Raw genomic sequence first — 22024 nt, 5'->3', positions numbered from 1 at the left:
GGCGGCCACGCTCCGGCCCGGCCCGCGGCTGCCCTCGGCCCCGCGCCCCGGCCCCGGCCTCGCGCCGCCATGGGCAAGAAGCACAAGAAGCACAAGACCGAGTGGCGCTCGTCCTACGAGGGTGAGGCGGCGGGCGCGCTTTGTGACGCGGGCGGGCGGGGGGCGTTCGCGGGGGAGGGTCCGGGCTCGCGGGGGGCGGGGTGGTCGCGGGGGGCGGGGTGGCCCCGGGCACAGGGTCCCGAGGTCCGCGGCGACCGCTGGGTCTTGTGTCCGGAAGGAAGGAGCCGAGCAGCTCCGCGGCTTGTCGGGTCTCGGAGCGTCCGTCGTGGCCTCTCTGCGCGCCCCTGCGGCCGCGCGCGCGTGGGGGGCGCCTGCGCCTGCTGCGGGGTGCGCCCAGCCGGCAGCTTAGGGACGGGGCATCGGGCTCCTGGTCGCGGTCCGCTTTGGTCCTTCCCGCTGCTTCCCTCTAGGCCTCCCGGAGGCCGGTGCCGCGCGCAGCGGGGACAGCACTTAGCCATGCCGGGCTGTCCTCCCGACGTCCCTCCTGGACGGTTCTGCCCTCGCCCTGCCTGCTGCCTGGGGCCGGCCAGTCCCTCCACCTCCCGGGACCTGCGCGTTGGCCTGGTCACACCCGTGCGAGGGGCCCGCCCTGCCGCCCGGCTCCGGGGAGGTAGCGGGCGGCCGTGCGCGGCCCGAGCACGCAGGGTCGTCTCTGTCTGCAGATTACACAGACAAGCCCCTGGAGAAGCCCCTGAAGCTGGTCCTCAAGGTCGGAGGAAGCGAAGTGACCGAGCTCTCGGGGTCTGGGCACGACTCCAGTTACTACGACGACAGGTCCGACCACGAGCGCGAGCGGCACCGAGAGAAGAAGAAGAAGAAGAAGAAGAAAGCGGAGAAGGAGAAGCACCTCGATGACGAGGAGAGAAGGAAGAGAAAGGTGGGGGGTCGTGGGCGCGCGCCGGCCCCAGGCCCTGGAGGGCAGGCGGCGAGTGCTGCGGGTGTGGGACGCAGACCCGGAGGTCCTGGGCTGTGTTTCCCCTTCTCTGGGCGTCTCGGGCCTGAGCCCTGGGGGTGGCGTGAAGGGGGAGCCTGCGGTGAGAAGTGCGCCTCCTGGTCACGGGAGCCGCGTCTGCAGCTGCTGGTGTCGCTCTCGCCCCGACCCTGCCTCGCAGGAAGAGAAGAAGCGGAAGCGGGAGAAGGAGCACGGGGACACGGAGGGCGAGGCCGAGGACTTCGATCCTGGGAAGAAGGTGGAGGTGGAGCCGCCCCCTGACAGGCCGGTGCGCGCCTGCCGGACCCAGGCCGGTGAGTGTGGCGCTGGGGCGGTTTCCCGAGCCTCCGCTTACCGCCTCCGCTTAGCTCCGTGCCGCGGGGCTGGCGCTGGCCTGCGGCCTCGGCCTCTCGGGAGGAGCAGGGGGAGGAGGGGACGCTGGGTCTTCAGCGTGAAGCGCAGCGGGGCCGAGTTCTCACTGTCCCTTCGAGCTCCTGGAGCAGGGCCTGGCCGGCTCCCGCTCCCCGTTCCGCTCCTCTTTAAAGTCCCGAGCTCAGTGTGGAGGGGGGGACGCTGGCGCTCCCGGGGGCTGTCAGAAGTCGCGAGGGCTGCTGCAGCTCCTCCAAAGGAAGGGGTCCGAGATGCTTGGGACCCTCTGGTCCGTGCGGTCACTTCTCTTGGGCTCCTGCACAGTCAGGAGGTGCTGATGGGAGGTCGTTTCTTTCCTTGACTTGGGGTTGACTAGCTAGGATTCGGGAGGGGGCGTGTGCTGCATCATTGTGGGGGCTGCTGTGTTCTGGCAGGCCCCGTGCCCTGTGCGGGTCGTTGCCGTGGTGGACTCAGGGCCTCGAGGCATGGTGGGGCACAGAGAAGGTCAGGCGTGAAACCGTTCGCTGGATGAACACGTCTGCGGACGGTCGCCGGCCCCCGTGAGCTTAGTCTGAGCGACCCCTCGTTTGAGCTCACGTGCAGTGCTTCCCTCGTGTGTGTCTGAACGTCTGTCCTGGTCACTGTCGCCGTCGAGGACCCACTTGAGGTCTGCACTTCTGGGCTTCAGGCCTGGGACCAGCCGTCTCCCCACGGAGCCCTGGTTCCTTCGAGCACCCTGGCTGTCAGGGGCTGGGGGGCTGGGTGTGGCCCTCGGTGGGTATCAGGCAGAAGGATCCCACGCGTAGCCCCAGCCGAGAGAACAAAACCTACGCAGACAGTGGGGTTCACCCGGCAGGCGCTGCGGCACGGTGAGCAGATGCGCTCCCGGGAGCCCCAGGGCCGTGTGTGCTGCTGTGCCTGGTTCACAGGTGAGCAGCCAGCGTGACCAGAGCGTTAGGACTCTCCAGAGGATAACGGGTGAAGCTCCACCTGTGTCCCAAGCCTTAGTGCTCGTCTTTGTGCCGTGTCTGGAATGTGCCAGGCCTGGCGGTGACCTGGACGGTCCTGGCCGATGAGCGGTCTTCCCCTGTTGTGCTGAGGGTGCTGGAGCTCCGAGGGGTTTCTGGGACGGATGCTGACAAGGAGGTCCTTTCCCACCCCGCTGGGCTTCCTGGGGCCGGGCCTGGGTCTGGTCGATGCTTGTTCCCAGTTCTTGTTGGAACTTGAAGCACCGTGAGACGGGGAGCCGCTGGAGACACACCGTGGGGGGAGCTCTCCAGTGACGTGACGCCGCAGTCTCCCGACTCGTCTCTCTCTATTTTTGGGTCGCCAGCCGAGCACGAGAGCACGCCTATCCAGCAGCTGCTGGAGCATTTCCTCCGCCAGCTCCAGAGGTAAAGCGTCGCTCGAGGGCGTCTTCCCCTGAGCTGTGCTGCTGCCCCTGCGGCTGTGAAGCAGACACTCGCCCCGTGTGGGGGGGCGGCGGGCAGGCACGCGCGGATGGTGTGCAGGGAGAGCCCCCGCGGCCAGTCAGCGCGGGCGGGTCAAGGCTGCCACGATACAGGTGTCCTGGCTGCAGGCAGGAAGGCGGCTGGGGAGTTGTCAGTTCTCCAAAATCCCGCAGCTCTAGAGCAGGTAGATTTTGCTTTTTATCTTTAAGACGGCAGGTTAAAACTCGGAGAGGCGTGTGACGTTTCTGCCGTGCGGGGTTTTGTATCTTTTGGAAATCGAGATGTATGGTTTTCCCAATTTGCGTAAAGCTGTTTTTGTTTTCAGGAAAGATCCTCATGGATTTTTTGCTTTTCCTGTCACGGATGCAATTGCTCCTGGTTACTCCATGATAATAAAACACCCCATGGATTTCGGCACGATGAAGGACAAGATTGTAGCCAACGAATACAAGTCGGTCACAGAATTTAAGGTAAACAGTCTCCGTTCCTGAAACGGCTGCTCTGAGGCTGTGTGCGCCGACGCCCAGTGAACTCTGTCCGCCTTAGCTGCTCTCCAGTTGGAGGTTCTGCGGGCACTGGCGCATTTGGGCTGAGGTCACCCACGCAGCACGGGGGGAATGGGCTGGCTGAAATGTCCTCTGTATGTTTTCTGGAAGCCCCACCGTATGTGGCCACGGGAACTTGCCGGCTCAGGCCGGAGTGTGTCGATTTGGTCTGGTTTGGAGTGAGCCAGAAACACAGTTTTCCTAATTTTGAGTTTTATTTTGCAGCAGTTGGGAGTTGACTTTGTTTTTGAACAATAAATTCTTGCAGAAGCTGAGTGTGTAGTTCTTACGTCTGTTCTTGCTACCACTTCTGCCGTGGAAACGCGTCTTGGCTCTGAAACACGGAGGGGTGGTTAACGTGAGCGCTGGACAGCTTTGGCAATCGTCATTTAGGAAAGGGCCTCAGGTTTCCGAGTTTTGGTCCAGTTTGAAAGGCTTGGCTCTTTACGTTACGTCCTGGTGTCGTGACAGGGTTTGGCGAGCGGTGGCAGCAGCCCACACACAAGGGTGGTGCACGGGGTGGGGTTTCCTCCAGAGCACCCGGCACTGCCCCCAAGGCAGATGGCTCACGGCAGCCCACAAGCCCTCCACTTTACTAACTCGGGTCCCAGTTGGGTCTGCTGCCCAGTGGCCGTCCTGGATGTGAGCAGCGTCTGCCTCCCTCCTCTGCGTCCTCACACTGGTACCTCGGGGCCAGTGAAGGACGCGGGCTTCATGGCCTCAGGCCCAACCCTGGAGCCCTTGGCATGGGGCTGGTGCTAGGGCTTGGGAGGTGCCAGGAGAGTTCGCCCTGTGTCGCCTGGCCCAACGGCTCACTCCTCTGTGACAGGCGTATGCCGAAGGTAGTTTGGTGACAAAACACTGAAGTTCCCAGGCTTCACTTCTAGTGTCCGGTATTTAGTAAGAGTCCCCTTGTTGGGGCTGAAGTGTTTGCTCGGGCGCCTCTGGAGCAGTTCCTGGAGGCAAGATGCTGGACTCCGTGCAGAACTCCCAGAGATGGAGGACACGACTGTGCTCGGGTCTCAGCTCCTCCCTTGGCCTTAACTGGAAGAACGTGGCTGTGCGTTCTCGTTCCCGTTTGCATCCGAGTTCCTCCCGGAATGGGAGAGCGGGGGCCGCCCTGTCTTCACAGCCCGTGTGTGTCCCGCTCAGGAGGATGCGGGGCTTGGCTGGCTTCTCACGGTCTGCGGGGAAACACCCGTGAACAATTACGAACGTTTTTGAAGGTGTAGAAACCGTTTCGTAAACTGAAGAGCCTAATCTAGTTTTCCACTCATTTTTAGCCTCTCTTTTTTAAAGATTTTATTTATTCACTTGAGAGAATCACAAGCAGGCAGAGAGAGAGGGCGAAGCGGACTCCCGCTGAGCAGAGCCTGATGCGGGACTCGATCCCAGGACTCTAGGATCATGACCTGAGCCGAAGGCAGAGGCTTAACCCCCGAGCCCCCCAGGTGCCCTTCCCTCACTTTTAGCCTCTTGACAGGAATCCAGTTTATGTCTTGGTGGCGTTTCACATTGGATGGATACGATTTTTTTTCCCTTTTCAGGCAGATTTTAAGCTGATGTGTGATAATGCCATGACCTACAACAGACCAGACACCGTGTACTACAAGTTAGCCAAGAAGATCCTCCACGCGGGCTTTAAGATGATGAGCAAAGTAAGAAGCCCTTGGCGGCGAGGAGCCACAGAAACGAGCGTTCTCCTCTGTGTTCTATGCCTGAACAGAACCTCACCCCCAGTGAATGACCCCCGTCCGTCCCTGGCCCTCTGCTCTAGCGTAGACGTCCCAGGCCACCCTCCCCTCCAGGCACTCCCCCTCTCCTCCTGCTCACTATCCAGCTGTAAGCTCTCCTGTAGGGTTGGTGGAAATTCTGGATATGTCCATCTCAGCCTGGGCATCTTGTCGCACTGAATTGCAGCGGCCCATGATTTGTTTCACGTGGCTGCCCACTGAATCCAGACGGGACTTTGGCCATCCGGCCTGGCTTCCCAGATCTGTCCCACCAGCCAGGTTGCATGCCTCACCCATCTAGGACCAGTACCTTGTGCCTGATGAGCCTATAGGTGAGGTGCGGCCCCTGTGCCCTCAGGCCTGTGCCCTTGGCCAGCCTCAGGCGCTCCCGGCCAGTCGGCTGCACCTGTGTTGTGACCCCCCCCCCCCCACGGTAGCGCGGCGGAGTCAGCTGTCAGGCCAGGTGAGGCTGCGGGCCCCCCCACCCCACCCATCGTCTTAGCGCCCTGGCCGGCAGGCAGAGCTAAAGCCCTGCTGCTCTGTCCTTTCTGATTCCAGGAGCGGCTGCTAGCTTTGAAGCGCAGCATGTCGTTTATGCAGGACATGGATTTTTCTCAGCAGGCAGCTCTTCTGGGCAGCGAAGACACAGCCGTCGAGGAGCCTGTTCCTGAAGTGGCACCCGTACAAGTAGAAACTGCCAGGAAATCCAAAAGGCCAAGTAGAGAAGTCATCAGGTAAAGAGAAGTGTGTCTGCGTGGTGCGTGGGACACATGCCTCGGGACGGCAGGCGAGGGGCAGCCCGTGCCGGAGCCCATGGCCTTGGAGCAGCGGGCGCAGCCTCTGGGGAGCGCACACTCCCCCGGGGCCTGGGGCCAGCTCTCGCCTCAGGTGTTCCCAGGTGGTCGGTAGGCAGCCTGGACCAGCTTGGACTTGTCCTGCCGGAGAGTCACTGTCAGGCTGGTGGACATCACATGCCGGAGGCAGGTGGCCCTGCCGCCCCACATGGTCTCTGTCCTAGGTGTGTCACCGGAGCCTGTCTGGCCATAGCTCTTCTCACGTGCATGTCATTTGTGAATAACTGTTGGCCCTTCACTCCCAAGAGGCTCCCTCCCGTGCGGGATGCATGCTGGTGGCCTGGCCTGGCCATCCCTGGCTTGGGACTTAGCTGAGTGTGTGGCATTTGTGCTGCTTTCTCATTGTTCGCCCCAGCCCTCTGTTCCTGCAGCTGTACACCCAGGCCAGAGAGAGGGCCTTCTTGTAGGCGCGGGGTCCCCAGGCAGGGTTTGCTGCCACGGCGCCATAGACGGGGTCTATCCATTTGCTTCTAGAATCTTTCACAGGAGAGGCCACTCTCTCGTGTGCTATACCCAGCAACTCTTGACTGCAGTACAGAACTCCCTCACATGGGTCTCGTGGCCACGAGCTGGAGGCTTGGGATGTCCCTGGGGCCTCACGGTCTATGTCCCTCGCTCACACTGGGTGTGGGTGCTCTGCCCTCCACACAGTTCTGCCCCTTTTCTGACGGTGCCTCAAGTAACACTGTAGGTCTGTGAGCTTCCGGGCAGGTAGTAAGACTCCCATCAAGTGGCTCTTAGAGTGACTGCAGGTGAGGACCATCTCCTGACCATTTGGATTCGTCTTGCTCTTAGCAGACGCGCCTGGTGTGCCGAAAGGATGGGGTTAAGGTGTGCTTCGTGCCGCCAGCCCCTGGTGGCCTTGAGGCTGAGGGACTGGCCCCAGGGAGGTGGGAGCAGTGCGTACCCCGGCCTCCTGGTGACTCGTGTGCTGTTCCTGCCCCGTAGCTGCATGTTCGAGCCGGAAGGAAATGCCTGCAGCCTGACCGACAGCACCGCGGAGGAGCACGTGCTGGCCTTGGTGGAGCACGCGGCCGACGAGGCTCGGGACAGGATCAGCCGGCTTCTCCCAGGGGGCAAGGTAGCGGCGGGAGGGCCGGGTGGGGCTGCGTCCTGCTGATGCGCTGGGCATTGCAGGGTCGTGTCGGTTCTTGTCCCTGGCTTCATCTCCTCTGGGCAGGGGGCCTCCGGGGGCACCTCGAAGGCGGGACCCTCTCAGAAGCCGTGTTTCGCGTGTGGACACCCGTGGATGGCCTCACCCTTTGGAGGGATGATCGCCGCTGGTGGAGGCTGTGCCCGCCAGGCTTCTGCCCTGCAGCAGGACCTCCTCCTGGTGTGCCCCCGTCTCCACGTCACTGCAGTGCCCAGGGGTTCCGTGTGCCCCAGGCGTGGGCCGTGGGAGCCATCCCGGCAGCTGCTGGGCTCAGGGCGAGGTCCCAGCGTCCTCTGCGTGCCCTCTGCTGCAGGAACAGACCCGCATGTCCAGTAGAGACGGCCAGGGTGCTGCGTGAAGTCTCTTCCTGGGTAGTTGTGATATCAACGCCAGAGAGGACGTCAACCCTGGTGCCTCTCGCTAGGGCTGGCACGTCCGGTCTTAACGCGTAGCATACGTGGAAACCATTAGTGTGCGTCCTTTTCCCATGCAAAGTTTTTAAAATGCACGTTGAGTGGTACACGAAGAGCTCGGATCGCTGACGCTGCATGAGACCTGTTGAGGTCAGCTTTCCTGTACTGCCTTTCTGGTGCGGAGGTTGGCGTTCCGTGTGTAGCTCATGGTGGTGTGCTGCTGGGCCCGCCGGTCTGCACCCCTGTAGTGCCCAGCCCTGGGGTCGTCAGGGAGCCATGGGCACCAGGTGGGGCCCTCTGTGGCATCAGGAAGACCCCGTGCTGATCTGTGTGTACTGGCCGGAAGCGTGTGTCCACACGCACACCGCCAGTGTCCCGGCACTGCGTCCACCTCGCTCTTCTCCCTTTCACTGTTGGAATGGCGCAGCGGGAAGCCTGGCCAGTTACCTGGTCAGTGGCGCCGGACCCCTGTTCTGCCTCCCTGGCCCACCCAGCCCTGCACTCGCGCCGGCCCGAAGGCTGCCCTCCCCTTGTGCCCCACACGGACATGCAGGGGCCCCTCTTCCTGCACCTCCCCGGGAGCCTGCAGAGGAGGAGTGCTTTGGTTTGGTGCATGGTCTTGAAGTGGAACCGAGCCCCTCGTGGTTTAGAGAGAGCCTCCAGGCTCTGCCCTGACACGACCCTTGGCGACCCAGGTGACCAGGGTCTCGTTCCCGCTCCTCTGGTTCTGGTTGTGATGTCCCGTAAAGTGCTTGTCTCTGGGTCCAGCGTCCGGTTGCAGAGGCGCCTTTAGGAGGGTCCCAGGGAGCCTGAGTTCATCCTGCACACGGGTCGAGTTGGACAGGACGTCCGGGAGGGAGGAGATGGGCCTCCGGAGCCTCTCCTCGCGGAGGCCAGGACCTTCGCGGCCTTTGGGCATCCCCCCCATTGGGTCGGGCCGGGGGGCTTTCATCTGGTTGGTGTTTCCGTGGCGGCCGTGGCCGGCGGCTGCTGGGGCGGCGTTGAGCTGCGCTTTCTTGCAGATGGGCTACCTGAGGAAGAACGGGGACGGCGGCCTGCTCTACAGCGTGGTCAACACGGCCGAGCCGGACGCTGACGGTGCGTGGGTCCCTGCAGGGCTGGGCGGCTGTGAGCCATGCGCTCCTCTTGGTCTCTGCACCGCTGGGGCTTTTAGAGCCTCGTGGCCGGTCTGAGCGTCTTCCCAGCAGAGCGTGGCCCTGGTAGTGACGCGAGAGAACGGGCTCTGTCTGGTTTCATGCTTCTGTTCATGTCCCTTGACGCGACCTGTGCGCGATGGATGGACAGCAGGCCATCGTCCATGGGGGAGAGGTCCTGGTCGGAGCTCTTCTGCCCGACGGTCCCCGGCGTGAGGGAGCTCTAGAGAAATAGCCCGTTTGGTAATCGTGCAAGGCAGACCTCGAAGGAGACACAGATGGACCCGTTCAGCTGCGTGTTCCCAGCAGCGCTGGCACACTCCTGCATCTCAGAAAAGTGCCTCGAAGGCTTGTGCTTTGAAGAAGAGCCAAGCTCACTTTGCACGGGGATACATTTGTTCACACACAAAGGACGACGAAATATGCTCCGTTGTTCCAGCCTCCCGGGTGTGGGACCTCTCCCCCGACCTGGGGCTCCTGGCAGCGTTTTTTCGTGCAGCGCTGGGGAGGCCGATTCACTCAGCCTTCTCCGACGGGTGCCCCGTGTGCCCGCTGGCCATCTGCCGCCTCTGGTGGCACGAGTGCCATCATTCTCTAAGAGGACAGACGGGCCGGTCACTCCTAGCTTAGAGAGAGGAAGTGAAGGTTTGAGACTTGTAGTGGCTTCTGTAATTTGGATTTTAGCGGGTCTCGTGGAGAGTCCCGGTGCTCCCTGTCACGTGCCCTCGTGTGGCACTTTGGGGGCCGGGAGCCGCCCGTTCACAGCCTGGTCCCCTTTGCAGAGGAGGAGACCCACCCCGTGGACCTGAGCTCGCTCTCCAGCAAGCTGCTCCCCGGCTTCACCACGCTGGGCTTCAAAGACGAGAGAAGAGGCAAAGGTGAGTGCGTGGGCAGGTGGGGGCGGGCGTGCGTCCGGAGTCCTCCCCCCCGAGGCCCTCCCCCCGAGGCCCTCCCCCTCCGTGGTGCTTAGGGCCGGCTCTGAAGGAGCGGCGAAGTTCAGCTCGCCCGCAGGGAGGGGTGAGGAAGCGAGCGAGGCTGCCGTGCGGGCGCCGGGTAGGGGCACGCGGGGCATGTAGGCAGTGACGGTGGGCATGGGGCGGGCACAGTTGGGGAGGGGCGCGGCACTGGCATCCATGCGCCTGCTTCTGTCTGCCAGATGGTCGGGGCCAGCTTGCTGGTTGGGGTGTGTCAGGGCAAGCAGCCGTTCTGTTCCCAGGGGACAGCTGGCCGCGTCCAGGATGTTTCCTGGTCATGCTGTGGTCCTCCTGGCCCTGAGTGGGGAGAGGCCGGGAGTGCTCCCCACAGCACCGTTCTGGAGCCCTGACTTCACGTGGGGGTGCCAGCGATGCCTCCCTCAGGGCACGCGGATCTTCTGACCCCCTTGACGTGCCCCTGGTGGGCGCCTACGTCTTTCTGCAGGCTCCGTCCCCAGCGCTGTCTGCGGTGGCACAGGTGCCTGGTGCCCACGCTTCCTGTGCTGTGAAGTGAGGGTGTGGCAGGGCTTGGCAGCCACACACAGGAGGCAGCACGGACGGCAGGGCAGGGGGTGCGCAGCCTTGGGGCGCCTCTCATGCTGGGGGCATCTCACGTCCTGTGCTCTCCCTCTTGTGCTCTCAGTAACGTTTTTGTCCAGTGCCACCACCGCACTGTCAACGCACAATTCCGTATTCGGCGACTTGAAATCGGATGAAACCGAGCTGCTTTACTCTGCCTACGGAGACGAGACAGGCGTGCAGTGTGCGCTGAGGTGAGCAGGGCTGGGCGGCGGGGGTGGTCCCCAGTGCCAGGCGGGCAGTCTCTCTGCACGTGGGGGGGTCACGGCCGCCAGCAGCAGGTCTGAGCAGCCGAGCTCTCCGAGCGGTCTCCCACACTCCTCGGGGGCCTGCAGGCTGACCCTGAAGCTCAGGAGGTGGCCAGCACCGGAAGCTGGTGACGATGGAGGCTTGGCGTAGAGGAGGGCCGCGTGACCTGTGTGTGCGCGTCACGTGGACGTCGTGACTTTGTTACGATGCAGCTTTGTGCTGCGCGGGTCTGCCTGGGCCACCGGAACAAAGCCCCGTGGGCCTGATGGCTGGAGGGCCGGGCACTGCCGTGCGGTGGCCCTGAGTGCTGGCGGTCTGAGAGCCAAGCGTGGGCAGGCTGGGTTCTCCTACGGCCTGTCCTTGGTGTGTGGACGCCGTGGTTTCCTGAGTCCTCATGTGGCCATCCTTCTGGGTGAGTCTGTCCTGCTGTCTGCTTCCTTTAAAGACACCAGTCAGGATGGATCAGGGCTCTCCTTGAAGACCTCACTCTGACTTACCACCTCCTCAGGGCGCTGGGTCCGGACGCAGTCACGTTCTGAGGTTCTGGGGCCGGAGTCCAGCGTAAGGAGAATGGGCCACAGTCGGCCCCTCACAGTGGTTGAGATGTGCTTTTCAGACCGGAGACACAGGACTGTGTCCATAGGCTCGTTCTCGTGTGTACTGGCGGCTGTGTGTGCCTGCGAGAAGTGGGTTACGCTTACAGAATTTTCGTGATTGTCCAGGAGGAAAGTAAAGTTCTGCCAACCTCTAAGAAATGGACCTTTTCCATGTTAGATTTTTGTTTGATCTGAAACAATACGGAATCTATTTTAAAAAATCGTTGGTCCTCATGATAGGGAGTGCCTGACCAGGTTTTCGTGAGATCAGAGTAGGAGCGGAAAACGCAGGAGGGCATGTGTTGTCGCGGACAGTGTCCTGAGTGGCGGTCCTTTCCTTCATGCCACCACCCTGTCACAGCGCTCCGGGAACGACAGCCACCTTCCGTTTGGGTGGCACAGGGTGCTCAGACCGTGGTGGCCTTCTCCGGCGCCTGCTCCTGGAACACGTCTGGACTCTGGGTGCCAGATGGCTACAGTCACAGTCGTGTGCGCAGCGCAGGGAGGTGGGCAGACCACGCTAACCCTGCTGGCATCCCCATGTCACCTCCCTGTGTGCGCTGTCCCCGGGCACGTGCAGACCGCACCGGCGGGTTCCAGCTGCGCCCTGCCCCCCTGCACACCTCAGCTTGGTGGTTCCTTCTCAAACGCTGCTGGTGGAGACTCGGGCGGCGTGACGCTCAGGCAGCGGGGAGCCCTGCAGAGCCTTTGCCCAGGCTTGGATGCTAGGACTTCGGCTTTCATTCTCTGCCTCCTTTTTGAAACATTTTGGTTTTATTTACTTACTTTCTTCAGCATTCATGTGACCAAAACATCGAAACGAGCTCCAGGCTGTACGAGCAGGGACCTGCTCCCACGCTTCTCCTCCTTCCCCGGTGTGAGCGCCTCTCCTCAGTCGACTTCGGTTTTTAAATCCAAACAGAAAAAGAGTTATAAAGTTAGGCTCCTTCCACGGAAGTAGCGCAAGACACCCGGCTGGCCCTGGAGCGGCTCTGAGTAGTGCGAGTCCGCTTCCGCGCGGGGCCTTTCCGCTCGGTACCCTGGTGCGGCACCGTGAGCCGCGTTCTCTCTCGTCGTCCTGCCCGCGCGGCCCTTGGCTCCGTTGTGGACGTGCGGGCGCGGTGCGCAGGAGGCGGGAGTCCGTGCCGCCCGTGTCCGCGTCTGCAGTCGGCTGCTCCGGGTGACCCGGGGCTCGGGAGTTCCTGCGCCCAGTGTCCCGCGCGGTTAAGGGTCCGCCAGATGCGTGGACACGGTTGTTTGCTGTGTTCAGAAATCTTCTTTTGAGGAGTTTTTAACCTTTTTGGGTCATGGGCCACTTTATAGGTCTGATGAAGACTCCCGACCCCTCCCCGAAACCGTGTCCAGGAGGTGTGCTGCTCCCGGTCAGGCCTGCCCGCGGGGCCTCGGCTGAGGGGCGGGCACTGGGCCCAGGACCACCGACGCTGGCGAGCGGAGCGGGAGGCGGCAGCGCGGGGCGACCGTGTGACGGTGTCCTCTCCCGGCCCTTCCAGCCTGCAGGAGTTCGTGAAGGACGCTGGGAGCTACAGCAGGAAACTGGTGGACGACCTGCTGGACCAGATCACGGGCGGGGACCACTCGCGGCTGCTCTTCCAGCTGAGGCAGGTGGGTGTGCCGCGCCGGCCGCCATGCTGGGCTGCACGCGCCCTCGGTGCTCGCCCTGGGCGCCGCTGCCGTCCCGGGAGCCCGTCCCACGGACGCCGTCCTGCCCTTGCTCGTTCTTCCCTTTCGTGGCTTTTCTGCAAGCACCTAACTTCCCTTCAGAAAAGCTTGAAAACAAGAGAGGTTGTCTCTGTGGAGCACAGGTTCGCGGTTTCTGGCGGCCGGGAGAACTTGGGGTTCGTGCGATTTTCTCCGTTGGCTGGCGCTCTCCTTCGTTCCCAAGAACCTTCCTGCGTGACGTCCTCTGCTCTGGACTCGGCTGACGGTGCATTCGCTCGGCTCCTTTTTGTCCGGAAAACGTTTTTACTTTTCCTGTGTCTTTGGAGCCCATCTGCCCTGGGTCTGGCATCATAGCGGGCGTCTTCCCGGCCGCTTGAGAAGGTGCCTGAGCGCAGTCTCTGAAGTGTCTGTGGCCTTTTCATCTGCTCTCCGCTTGTCCCCCGTCCTCTGGGCCCGTCGGGGGTCGGCAGATGGGGGCCCGTGAGCTACGCGTGTTCTTCTACTTTCCTTAAAGGCTGTAAGCAAAGAAAGGAGGGGTGTGCTACCGACCTTCCGTGGCCGGCGAGGCCCCGCATGTTTGCTCTTTGGGCCTCTGGGGGATGTGGACGGAGCCCCGTCGTGGTTGCTTCTTGACTGGGGCCCGTGTAGCGCCGCGCGGCTGCTCATGGCTTGTGCTGTTCCGTGCACTGCGCCCACCGGCTGCCCAGCTTCTCGCCCCCGTCTGCGTGGGGTTTCCGGCAGATCGGGAGACGCGTGTCCGCCGCTTCCTCCAGCGCCGTTTCTGCCCACAGCCCCGTCCGTCGTCTGTGCAGGACGCCGCACAGGTGCCAGTGGTCCGGACCTGTTCCACGTCTGGAACGCTTTGTTCCTTGTCACTCTTGTCCCTCCTGTGGAGTCAGGTTCTGGAGCCGTGGCCCCAGTCACGTGACGTGGTAAGGGCCACGTCCACATCTGCTGCTGCCCTGGAACCTCTCACCTGGGGCTGCATTCGTCTTCGCTCTGCCTGGGACTTCTCGCGTCCGCGCTGGGCTCCGGGCGCCTGATCTCCTCTTGGTCTTCGGACCGATTTCTAATACTTCCCACGGTGGCCTCGCGCGTGCTCTGCTCTCCCCTGTCCCTTCTGCTGCGTTCACCGGCAGCCGATTTCCCTCGGCTTGCAGGCGGCGGTTGGGTCCCGGTGCCGCACTGTCGCACGTGCGGTGTGGGCTGTGCCGACCGAGCAGCCGGCAGCCACGAGCGGCTGGTGTGAGCCTTACTGCGGCTCGTCGGGACTCGGACGTGCTGGGAACGCGAGCTGCGAGCAGAGCTGTAGCGGCCGCTGCAGGAGATGAACCGCGAAAGTACTTCTTCGGTTTCTTCGGGTCGGACGTTAAAGTAGAAACGTTTTTAGTCCAAGATACGTTACCGTTACTTGTGTGCGGATGTTAATTTTTGTTGGCTGCAGAAAGTTAAACTTCGGCCTGGGATCACGTCCCATGGCCGCTGGGCAAGGCTGGTGCTGGCTTTGTCGTGGTCCGTTAAAGACCATCGCTGCTCGTTTTGGCAGAGTCCTTGTGAGTTGCCTCGTCTCCTGGGGTTGGTTTTTAAGCTTTGTCGGGGCGGGTTTAGGTGGCCTTGAAGTTGGGTGAGTTTGGCCCTGATGCTAAGGAACGGCCCTTCTGGGGTGTCCCCCGGCTTCAGTGAGGGCTTTGCTCTGGCGGGTGGAGTTGGGCCGTGTGTCCCCATGCGTGCCTGGCCCCGCAGAGTCCCGTCTGCCTGTGCACGGGTTAGGGTCAGTTGGGTTTATCCCCCCGGATTTGTGGAGCTCCTGCTAGGAGCAGTGTCCCCCCCGACCCCAGACTTGGCCCCGCTGGCTGGTGAACGCTCCCTCTTCACCGCGGTGTGGCCACAGTGTTCGGGGGCTGTCCTGCACTGCGGTCTGGAAGCCGGTCCTGGGGTGGCCCTGGGCACGGTGTCTGAGCGGTCTCTGTGCTGCTTGGCACAGGACACTCCGATGGTGGCAATACTCACTGGCCGGCTTACGTTCAGAAATAGTGCAGGGCCAGTGGGTGTCCACAGCATCGGCACGAAGCAGAGGTCTCGGATGCGGAAGTCCGCCCGCCGAACGCTTGCGGAGCCGGCGCACGCAGCCAGGCTGTTTAGGGGATGCTCCTGCCAGGTTGTGGGACAGGGAGGTTGGGCTTGTGCTTGCCACACGGGGTCACATGTGGCTGGGTGTCCCCACAGATTGTGGTCCCATGGTGGTGGCCCCAGGTGACGTTGCGTCCTGCTCGGGCTGTGGTCACGCAGTTGGGTTCCAGCGTCAAGCCTCTCGGTGTTGCGCACCTGAGGAGAAGGGTGAGCGGCCCCGTAGCCCGGCCGCCGGAGGTGGTACTGCTCAGACTGCCAGGCCTGCCGTGTCTCCCCTGTTGCCCCAGAGACATAGGGTACGGTGCTGGAAGCTGTCCGGCACCGCAGGAGCAGGCGGGGTGCGCTCTCCCTTGCTCTCCGTCCATGCGGGGACGCCCGGGGCCCTCAGCCCAGCGGGGGTCTCAGCGGGGGCCGTGTGCATCGGCCCCCCACGGCACACATTGGCTGCCTCGCTCCGTCTCTGCTCCACGGACGCGGGCGCCACCCAGCTCTGGTTCACGGCACGGCGGGAGCATCACAGGGACGTCCCCAGCAGCAGCGAATGAATTGTTTGTAGCTCACTTGTGTGTACGTGGCAGGAATTGTTCTTTATAAAATGTTTTGGAAAAACTGACTTTTGACCTGTTTTGATTTACAGAGGCGGAATGTTCCGGCGAAGCCTCCAGACGAAGTGAAGGTGGGTTGTACGGCGTGTGGGTGAGAACCCAAGTGTGAGTGTCTCTGGGCAGCGGTCACGTTCAGCCCCTGACCTGGTTCTTGGTGTCCGGCCGCCGCCAGGCTCTGTGTCGGTGCCCAGAGTCGTCACTGTAACGCCTCCTGGTGGAGGAGTTAGTGTCCGAGCACAGAGAGCGGCTCTTGTGAAAGGAGAAAGCAGCGAATTAGCGGGTCACCTGGACAAGACAGCCCAGCAGAAGGGGGCTCACACCAGCCCCAGAGAGTCTGACGGGAGAGGGCTCATAGGCCTGGTGACCCCTTCCTTGCTCAGTAGCAGGAGCCGCAGCTTCCAACTTCCCCGTGTCCCTGTGAGGCTCTGGGTGCAGGTGGACACCTGTCCCTGCTGTCCAGGCTGGTGGGGACCCCGTGTGAGCCTTCAGGTTCTGGGGAGTGGAGGAGGAGTGGGGGGCGGGGGAAATGGGCCTGCACGAGCCAGGCCCGCAGACGTCCGCCTCTGCCGTGATGCGGGCTTCCTGCGCTATAACCGTGTGGTGAAGAAGCTGTCCCCCAAGCTGCGGCGGGGAGCATGCTGTCTCCGCGCAGTAACTTCAGCAGGGACAGGATCTGCCACCAGGGTCGGAGTGTGACCTGGCAGACGCCAAAGTCCTTGGGGTCTTAGGTGGTCTGTCTCCCTTAAAATACCAGAGTCGGTCCCTCTGCGTCCATTTTAAAAGCAGCTGCACGGTGGCGGTCATGTCTGTGTATCCTGAGCAGCAGACGGGCATGGACAGTCTGTGCGTGCTGGGGAGTAGGTCTTGGGCAGCACGTGCGGTTTCTGCGATGGTGCAGAGCAGGGGCTTGACACGGGACAGGGTCGGGAGGGCCTGGGGCGGCTGCAGGAGGACAAAGGACATGCTGGCTGGGCGGCCACCGTGCCATCAGGTGCGGTCCCAAGAAGTAGCGCGGGCGCCTCCCTGTCGTAGGGGCCTGCCACACGGTCCCTCGGCGGCACCCAGTCCTGAACTCACCCCTGGTGGTCGTGGGCTGCGGTGTGGACTGGACAGCGTGGTCTGGCTGGCCTCCTGGCGTGGACACGGCTGAGCAGGCCTGTCCAACCCTCGGCTGCAGACACGGGCGCTCCTGCAGACTCCGTGGCTGGTGTTAACTCCTGCTCAGTGACGTTTTTTCTCTTCTGCTTGGTCTCTACCTGTCTCCCGCAGGCTGGGGACTCGCTGGGTGACGGCGGCTCCGTCCTGGACTTCATGTCGATGAAGTCCTACTCGGACGCCTCTCTGGACATCTCCGCGCTCGGCTCCCTGGGTACGTTGCGTTGGGCTTGCTCATGTCTTCGGGCGGGCGGAAGCACACCCTGTGTTCTTGTCCCTGGTGCTACCCTGGTCTGCAGCGCGGTCCCCGGGGGCACGGGGCTGATGTCCTTGCTTCCAGGAGCCTGGGTGCTGTCCTCGGGATGCCCTGGCTCCCCCCAGACCAGAGCTCAGCCGTCAGCACGGTGTTGGCTCGCACGCCTTGGAGTATGCTAGGTCTCGTCTGACAGCCCGTCTGCAGCGTGGAGCCATCGGACCCTGTCTGTGCTTTGCTTGAGTGTTCTTAAGGTGGTCCCAAGCCACATTCAGTGCGGGGGGACGTAGTCTCCCCACTGGGCCACAGCTTCTGCAGACTTAGCCCGCGGATTGTTGCAGACTTGTGTGAACTCCCTGGCCAGGTTGTGCCCCACCATCAACACACAGGTCCGTCTCGGCCTGGACCTAGGAGCTCGCAGGCAGCCCATCTTCACCTCAGCCTGCCATAGCCCGGTCCCCACTGGCTCTGGCCTGTGCCCTGTCCTGGCCTCGAGCACACTGTCCTGCTCCCTGCTTGTTGACACCGGTGGGACGACAGCTCTGTGAAACAGCTCTCTGGATTCTTTTTTTTTTAAGATTTTATTTATTTATCGGGGGGGGGGGGGGGAGCGAGCACAGGCAGACAGAGAGGCAGGCAGAGGCAGAGGGAGAAACAGGCTCCCTGCTGAGCAAGGAGCCTGATGTGGGACTCGATCCCAGGACGCTGGGATCATGACCTGAGCCGAAGGCAGAGGCTTAACCCACTGAGCCACCCAGGCGCCCCAGCTCTCTGGATTCTTGTCCACTCCGGCCGTCTTGCCTTGTCCCCCGAGCTTCCTTGTGGTCAACATCTTTGCACATGTCTCTCCTGCGCGTGCAGGGCAGTGAGGGAGAGACCGGGCTGGCGTGCGGCGCTGGCCGGGCCGCTGGGTGCCTGACGTCCGTTTGCACTGTTTGCACAGGGAAGGTGAAGAAGGAGCTGGATGCTGATGACGGCCACCTGAACTTGGACGAGACCGCGAAGCTTCTGCAGGACCTGCACGAGGCACAGGCAGAGCGCGGGGGCTCCCGGCCCCCCTCCAACCTCAGCTCGCTGTCCAACACCTCCCCCTCCGACAGGGACCAGCACCACCTGGGTAAGGCGGCCCCAGGCCCCAGCATCTGGTGGCACCTGGGAAAGGGCCGGCCGCCGGCAATCCTGGCACTTCAGAGCTGACACGGGCTGCATGTCCAGCCCCCAGGATCTGTAGGCCCTGCTCCCTCTCCAGGATGCCCCCTGCCCCCTGGGGTTCTGAAATAACCTCTCCCTCGTCAGGCAGCTGCATGGGGGTCACTCTGTTAGGCGCTGTGGGACTTAGCCATAAGATGCTGGCTGTCCCTATGTCCGGAGCTGCCCCAGCTGGCCACATCCCAAGGCCCCTGGGGCAGAACGAGGCCCCAGATGCTGACAGGCAGGTCGAGTTCAAGTTTAGGGATGTTTGTTTCTTCCTGCTGTTCCCGTTTTCAGTCCTAAAATGGGGTGTTGAGAAGTGTTTTGTTCTTCTAGGACCCTGATTTGGGGAGAGCAGGTGACCTTCCCTGGCCTGTGGCTTTCTCTCTTCCATGGGTGACAGGGTGGTCGGTGCGTGGACCCTGCAGGATTTGGGCCCCTCCAGGAAGGGGACCAGGTGTTGCTCCCTGACATTTTGAATTTGCTCAGTGAGCAGCCTGTGCTACGGTTCCAGTTTTCTGATTTGGGCACTGACTGTGCAGAGCACCTCTTGGGCGTTTAGGGGGTGCTTATCAGCTACAGACGTAGCTGACAGGCCGGGGAGGTGAGGGGGTGGCCCGGCCCCTGGGAGGCGGCGGCTCGGGCTGCCCGCAGTAGCAGGGACACGTTTTCAGCCGCGTCTGAGACGTGGCGTGCGTGCGGACCCTCGTGTGAGCGCCCTGTCTTCCCCACACTTGCAGGAAGTCCTTCTCGCCTCAGTGTCGGGGAGCAGCCGGAGGTGACCCACGACCCGTACGAATTCCTTCAGTCTCCAGAAGCTGCGGCTTCCGCGAAGAGCTAGCCTTGTAGATAGTCTTCTGTTTTTGTAAATTTTTTTACTTGCGCGTGACTGAGTTTTTGTCTTGAGACAGAGACTTTGATTTTGTCCCTTTTGGTGTGTGTGGGGTCCTCTGCGGTATCATGTCGGCCGCGCACGGACCCAGTGTGTCTGCAGCGCCCTGAGAGTCCTGATCAGTGGAGATCACACAGTGTGCGGCCAGGTGGGGCTGAGCCCGTGTGCGTCCGAGCTTTGAGCTGTCAGCCCGCCCATGGGGCACCTTTCTGCCCCAGCACCCTTCCCAGAAGCCCCTTGGGAAGCAGACGTGCCTGTGGCAGGGTTCCTGCATCTTTGCCCTGCCCCCCACACCACTGCGTCTCCGGAGGTGGTCACGGAGGGCAGCGCCCTCCTGGCCCGAGACAGGCCCCCGCGCTGCTGGTTCCTGTGCTGGGCAAGGCCTGCCTTCTGCTGGAAGGCCACACGGCCACAGCTGTGTCCGAAGACCTTTTACTCCGGTTGTGTTTACTGGATGCGTGTTTACATTTGCAGAACACAGAGAACTCAATAAAGGACTGAGGGTTTGCGTGTAATTGCCGGTAGCGCCCTGAGTATCGTCTCTGGGTGGCCGTGTAGCGAAGCCTTTGCCACAGGAGTTCGACCGTGTCCCTTTGGGGTGCTGACGTCCCCCTTCCTCTGCGTCTGGCCCGGGCCTGACCCCCCAACGTCTGACCTCACCCACCCCACAGTACTTTTGCTCGTGTCCCTTTTTTGAAAACCAGACTGGGGGCTCTGTTCCATCCTGGGGGAGAGGATGTGTGTGTGCCTGAGACGTGTCCCGGCCCACGGGCACCGCTGCCTGCCGGATGAGCAGGGCCCCTCATGGCCGTCGGTGGGAGCGAGCCCAGCGTCGCTCAGGCGAGGTGTCAGGCAGCAGCCGTGGCAGAGTGCTGGCCAAGGAGTGAGGGGGGACGGAGCCTACACCCCGGCAGGCTGCAGGCCTGCCCTCAGCACCCCGGCTGCCAGGACGTCAGGAGTGGGGATCTCTTCCCCACCGTGGTGTGGACTCCCAAGGTGAGGTTGTGGGCAGGATGAGGCCCCGATTTCTGGGGCTGGACTTGCCCTGCTGAGCCCCTGCCTCTCTGTGGTCCCGCACTGCGGTTCCCGACCATGCCTCTGATGTGGACGTGGCACCTGTTTGCGGGACCTGCTGAGACAGGAGGAGGCCCAGAGCCCCAGACCCACCCGAAGGGAGTGCTCTCCGCCTTGAGGGCCTCAGCAGTTGTGCCCACCGCCGGAGACGCCGCTGCCTCTTGCCCGTAGGCCGGAGCCGCAGACGGGCAGTTGGGCCTGGGAGGCTGGGGACACCTGGACCCTGGGCGCGGCCTCCGGAGAGCCAGGGGCTGCCGCTCAGAAGACACGAGCCCACGGGAGGCAGGACCAGGGCGGTGTCTCAGGACAGGAGGGCCCTCTGGGCGAGGATCTCAGGAAACCTCACGTGACGTAAAATTAGCCACTGGCTGCCTTCAAGTGCACATCTGAGTGGTTTGGTGCCCTCGCAGTGTTGTGCAGCCGAGGCCTCTGTTAACTGGGGAGTATTTCTTTCGGCCCGAAAGCAAAGCCTCTCCCCGAGAGCAGCCCCCCGTAAATGCTGCACTTCTGTTTCCCGTGAACTTCCTGCCCGGAACCCCTCGTGGTGGGCTCTCCCACCCCGTGGCCGCCTCCTCGCAGCACAGCGCTTTTGAAGTTCTTACACGTGAGTGTGTCATCTTGGGCCCAGGGGCCTCTGCCCTTTCCACGGACCCCGCCGGGGCTCAGGCTGCTGCTGGCTACGTCAGCGCCACGGAAGTCCTGGGGCTTGGGTCCTGTCACTGAGCTCTCTGCTCCGGGAAGCCGGCGGGATCCCAGTCAGAACCACGGATGCACTGGGAGGTCAGAATACTGAGCAGATGCCCAGGGTAGCAGGAGTGTCCCCAGGAGCCACACTGGCCAGGCGTTGGCCACAGATCGCATGGCAGGACCCCGGCGCCTCACCCACACCGTTGCCGCGCTGGGGAGAGGCGGTCTGCAGGAACGGCGCCGGGTGCTGGGGCTGGTCCTGCTCTTTCTCCGCCGAAAGCTACACTCAAAGCAAGACCAGCGACGGGGAGAGTTCACACACGTGTCGGGTGTGTTTGTGCGCAGGTCCTCCTGCAAGTGTGCACGTTTATGTCGGGACGTGTGTGCATGTGTCAGCACGTGTGTGCGCGCGTCTGTGCGGGCGTGTGTGCGCCCACCTGTCCGGCTCTGCCTTGCTCGCAGGCTTGGCCTTCCAGGAGGTGGTGTCTCCAGTGTGTGCGCACGGGATCACGGGCTTCGGGAGGCCCCCGTGGCACACGTGTCCTGTCTGACTTTCTGGACACACCATTGTGCGTGGGGTAGATCCTGGTTGCCCCGGGCAGGGGGCTGTGGCTCTGCTGGCTCTGGTTTTGTCTTCTCAGAGTCTTTGTGGTGAACAGGTCTGGTGTTGGCAGGTTCTGAAGTCATTTTCACGGAGCAGAGAGGTCTCTGAGGGAAGGTCGTTTCTCGAGACGTGAGTGGCTGTGGTGGTCACGGCCCTGGGTCGACCAGGAGGCCCCCGCTGCCTGTAATCTCGGGGTGCCCTGGGCTAGCACCTCCCGGCCCCGCCCCGCAGCAGCCTGGTTCAGGGTCTGCTGAGCTGGGGGGCACACAGGCCCCCACCACGGGGCAGCCTGTACACAGGGGTGTCTGGAGAAGCGAGTTCTGGGCGGGAGGCAGAGAGGTCGCTCATCATTTCCCAAAAAGCTCTCCGAGGTAGAAGACCATACCTCGCGGCGGCTTGAGCAGCGCACCAGGAGCAGGACCTGCGGCCCTGTTGCCGACACATTTCCCACTGCTGGCGACCCGGCCTCTGGCCCCCTCACTCTGCAGGGCCCCCGTGTCAGGCCCCATCTCCTCTGGTGCTCCTGTGCTCAGACAAGGCCGCCAGGACCAGCGTCCCTGTCACCCCCAGTGGAGGCTTTGCTTCTTGAGATCTCCTGGGACGTGTTGGGCTGGAGGAGCAGGTGGGCAGACCCAGACCAGAAGTAGCCTTGGCGCCAGCCTCGTGGCCCAGCTCCCTGCCCCGCAGAGAGG

The 22024-nt window shown here is 62.8% G+C and overlaps 1 protein-coding gene across 3 annotated transcripts; it reads left to right on the top strand.

Moving 5' to 3' along the window:
- Window positions 1–8: 8 nt before the first annotated feature.
- BRD9 (bromodomain containing 9) lies at window positions 9–19482 on the top strand. Of its 3 annotated transcripts, none has more exons than XM_059416812.1 (16): window positions 9–121; window positions 723–937; window positions 1173–1305; window positions 2694–2754; window positions 3137–3281; window positions 4904–5014; window positions 5711–5823; window positions 6892–7024; window positions 8532–8607; window positions 9446–9541; window positions 10281–10410; window positions 12573–12684; window positions 15509–15547; window positions 16746–16845; window positions 17828–18001; window positions 18816–19482. In XM_059416812.1, exons 1-16 carry the CDS (start codon window positions 70–72, stop codon window positions 18914–18916), a joined length of 1791 nt encoding a protein of 596 aa, XP_059272795.1. In that variant the 5' UTR covers window positions 9–69; the 3' UTR covers window positions 18917–19482. The 3 variants fall into 3 exon arrangements, with proteins under 3 accessions (XP_059272795.1, XP_059272794.1, XP_059272793.1); XM_059416811.1 differs by having other exon boundaries at window positions 5708–5823; XM_059416810.1 differs by having other exon boundaries at window positions 5648–5823.
- The last annotated feature ends 2542 nt before the right edge of the window (window positions 19483–22024 follow it).

The sequence above is a fragment of the Mustela nigripes genome, chromosome 12 (assembly GCF_022355385.1).
Source record: "Mustela nigripes isolate SB6536 chromosome 12, MUSNIG.SB6536, whole genome shotgun sequence".
Taxonomy (NCBI): domain Eukaryota; kingdom Metazoa; phylum Chordata; class Mammalia; order Carnivora; family Mustelidae; genus Mustela; species Mustela nigripes.
This window is presented reverse-complemented; position numbering and strand designations above follow the sequence as displayed.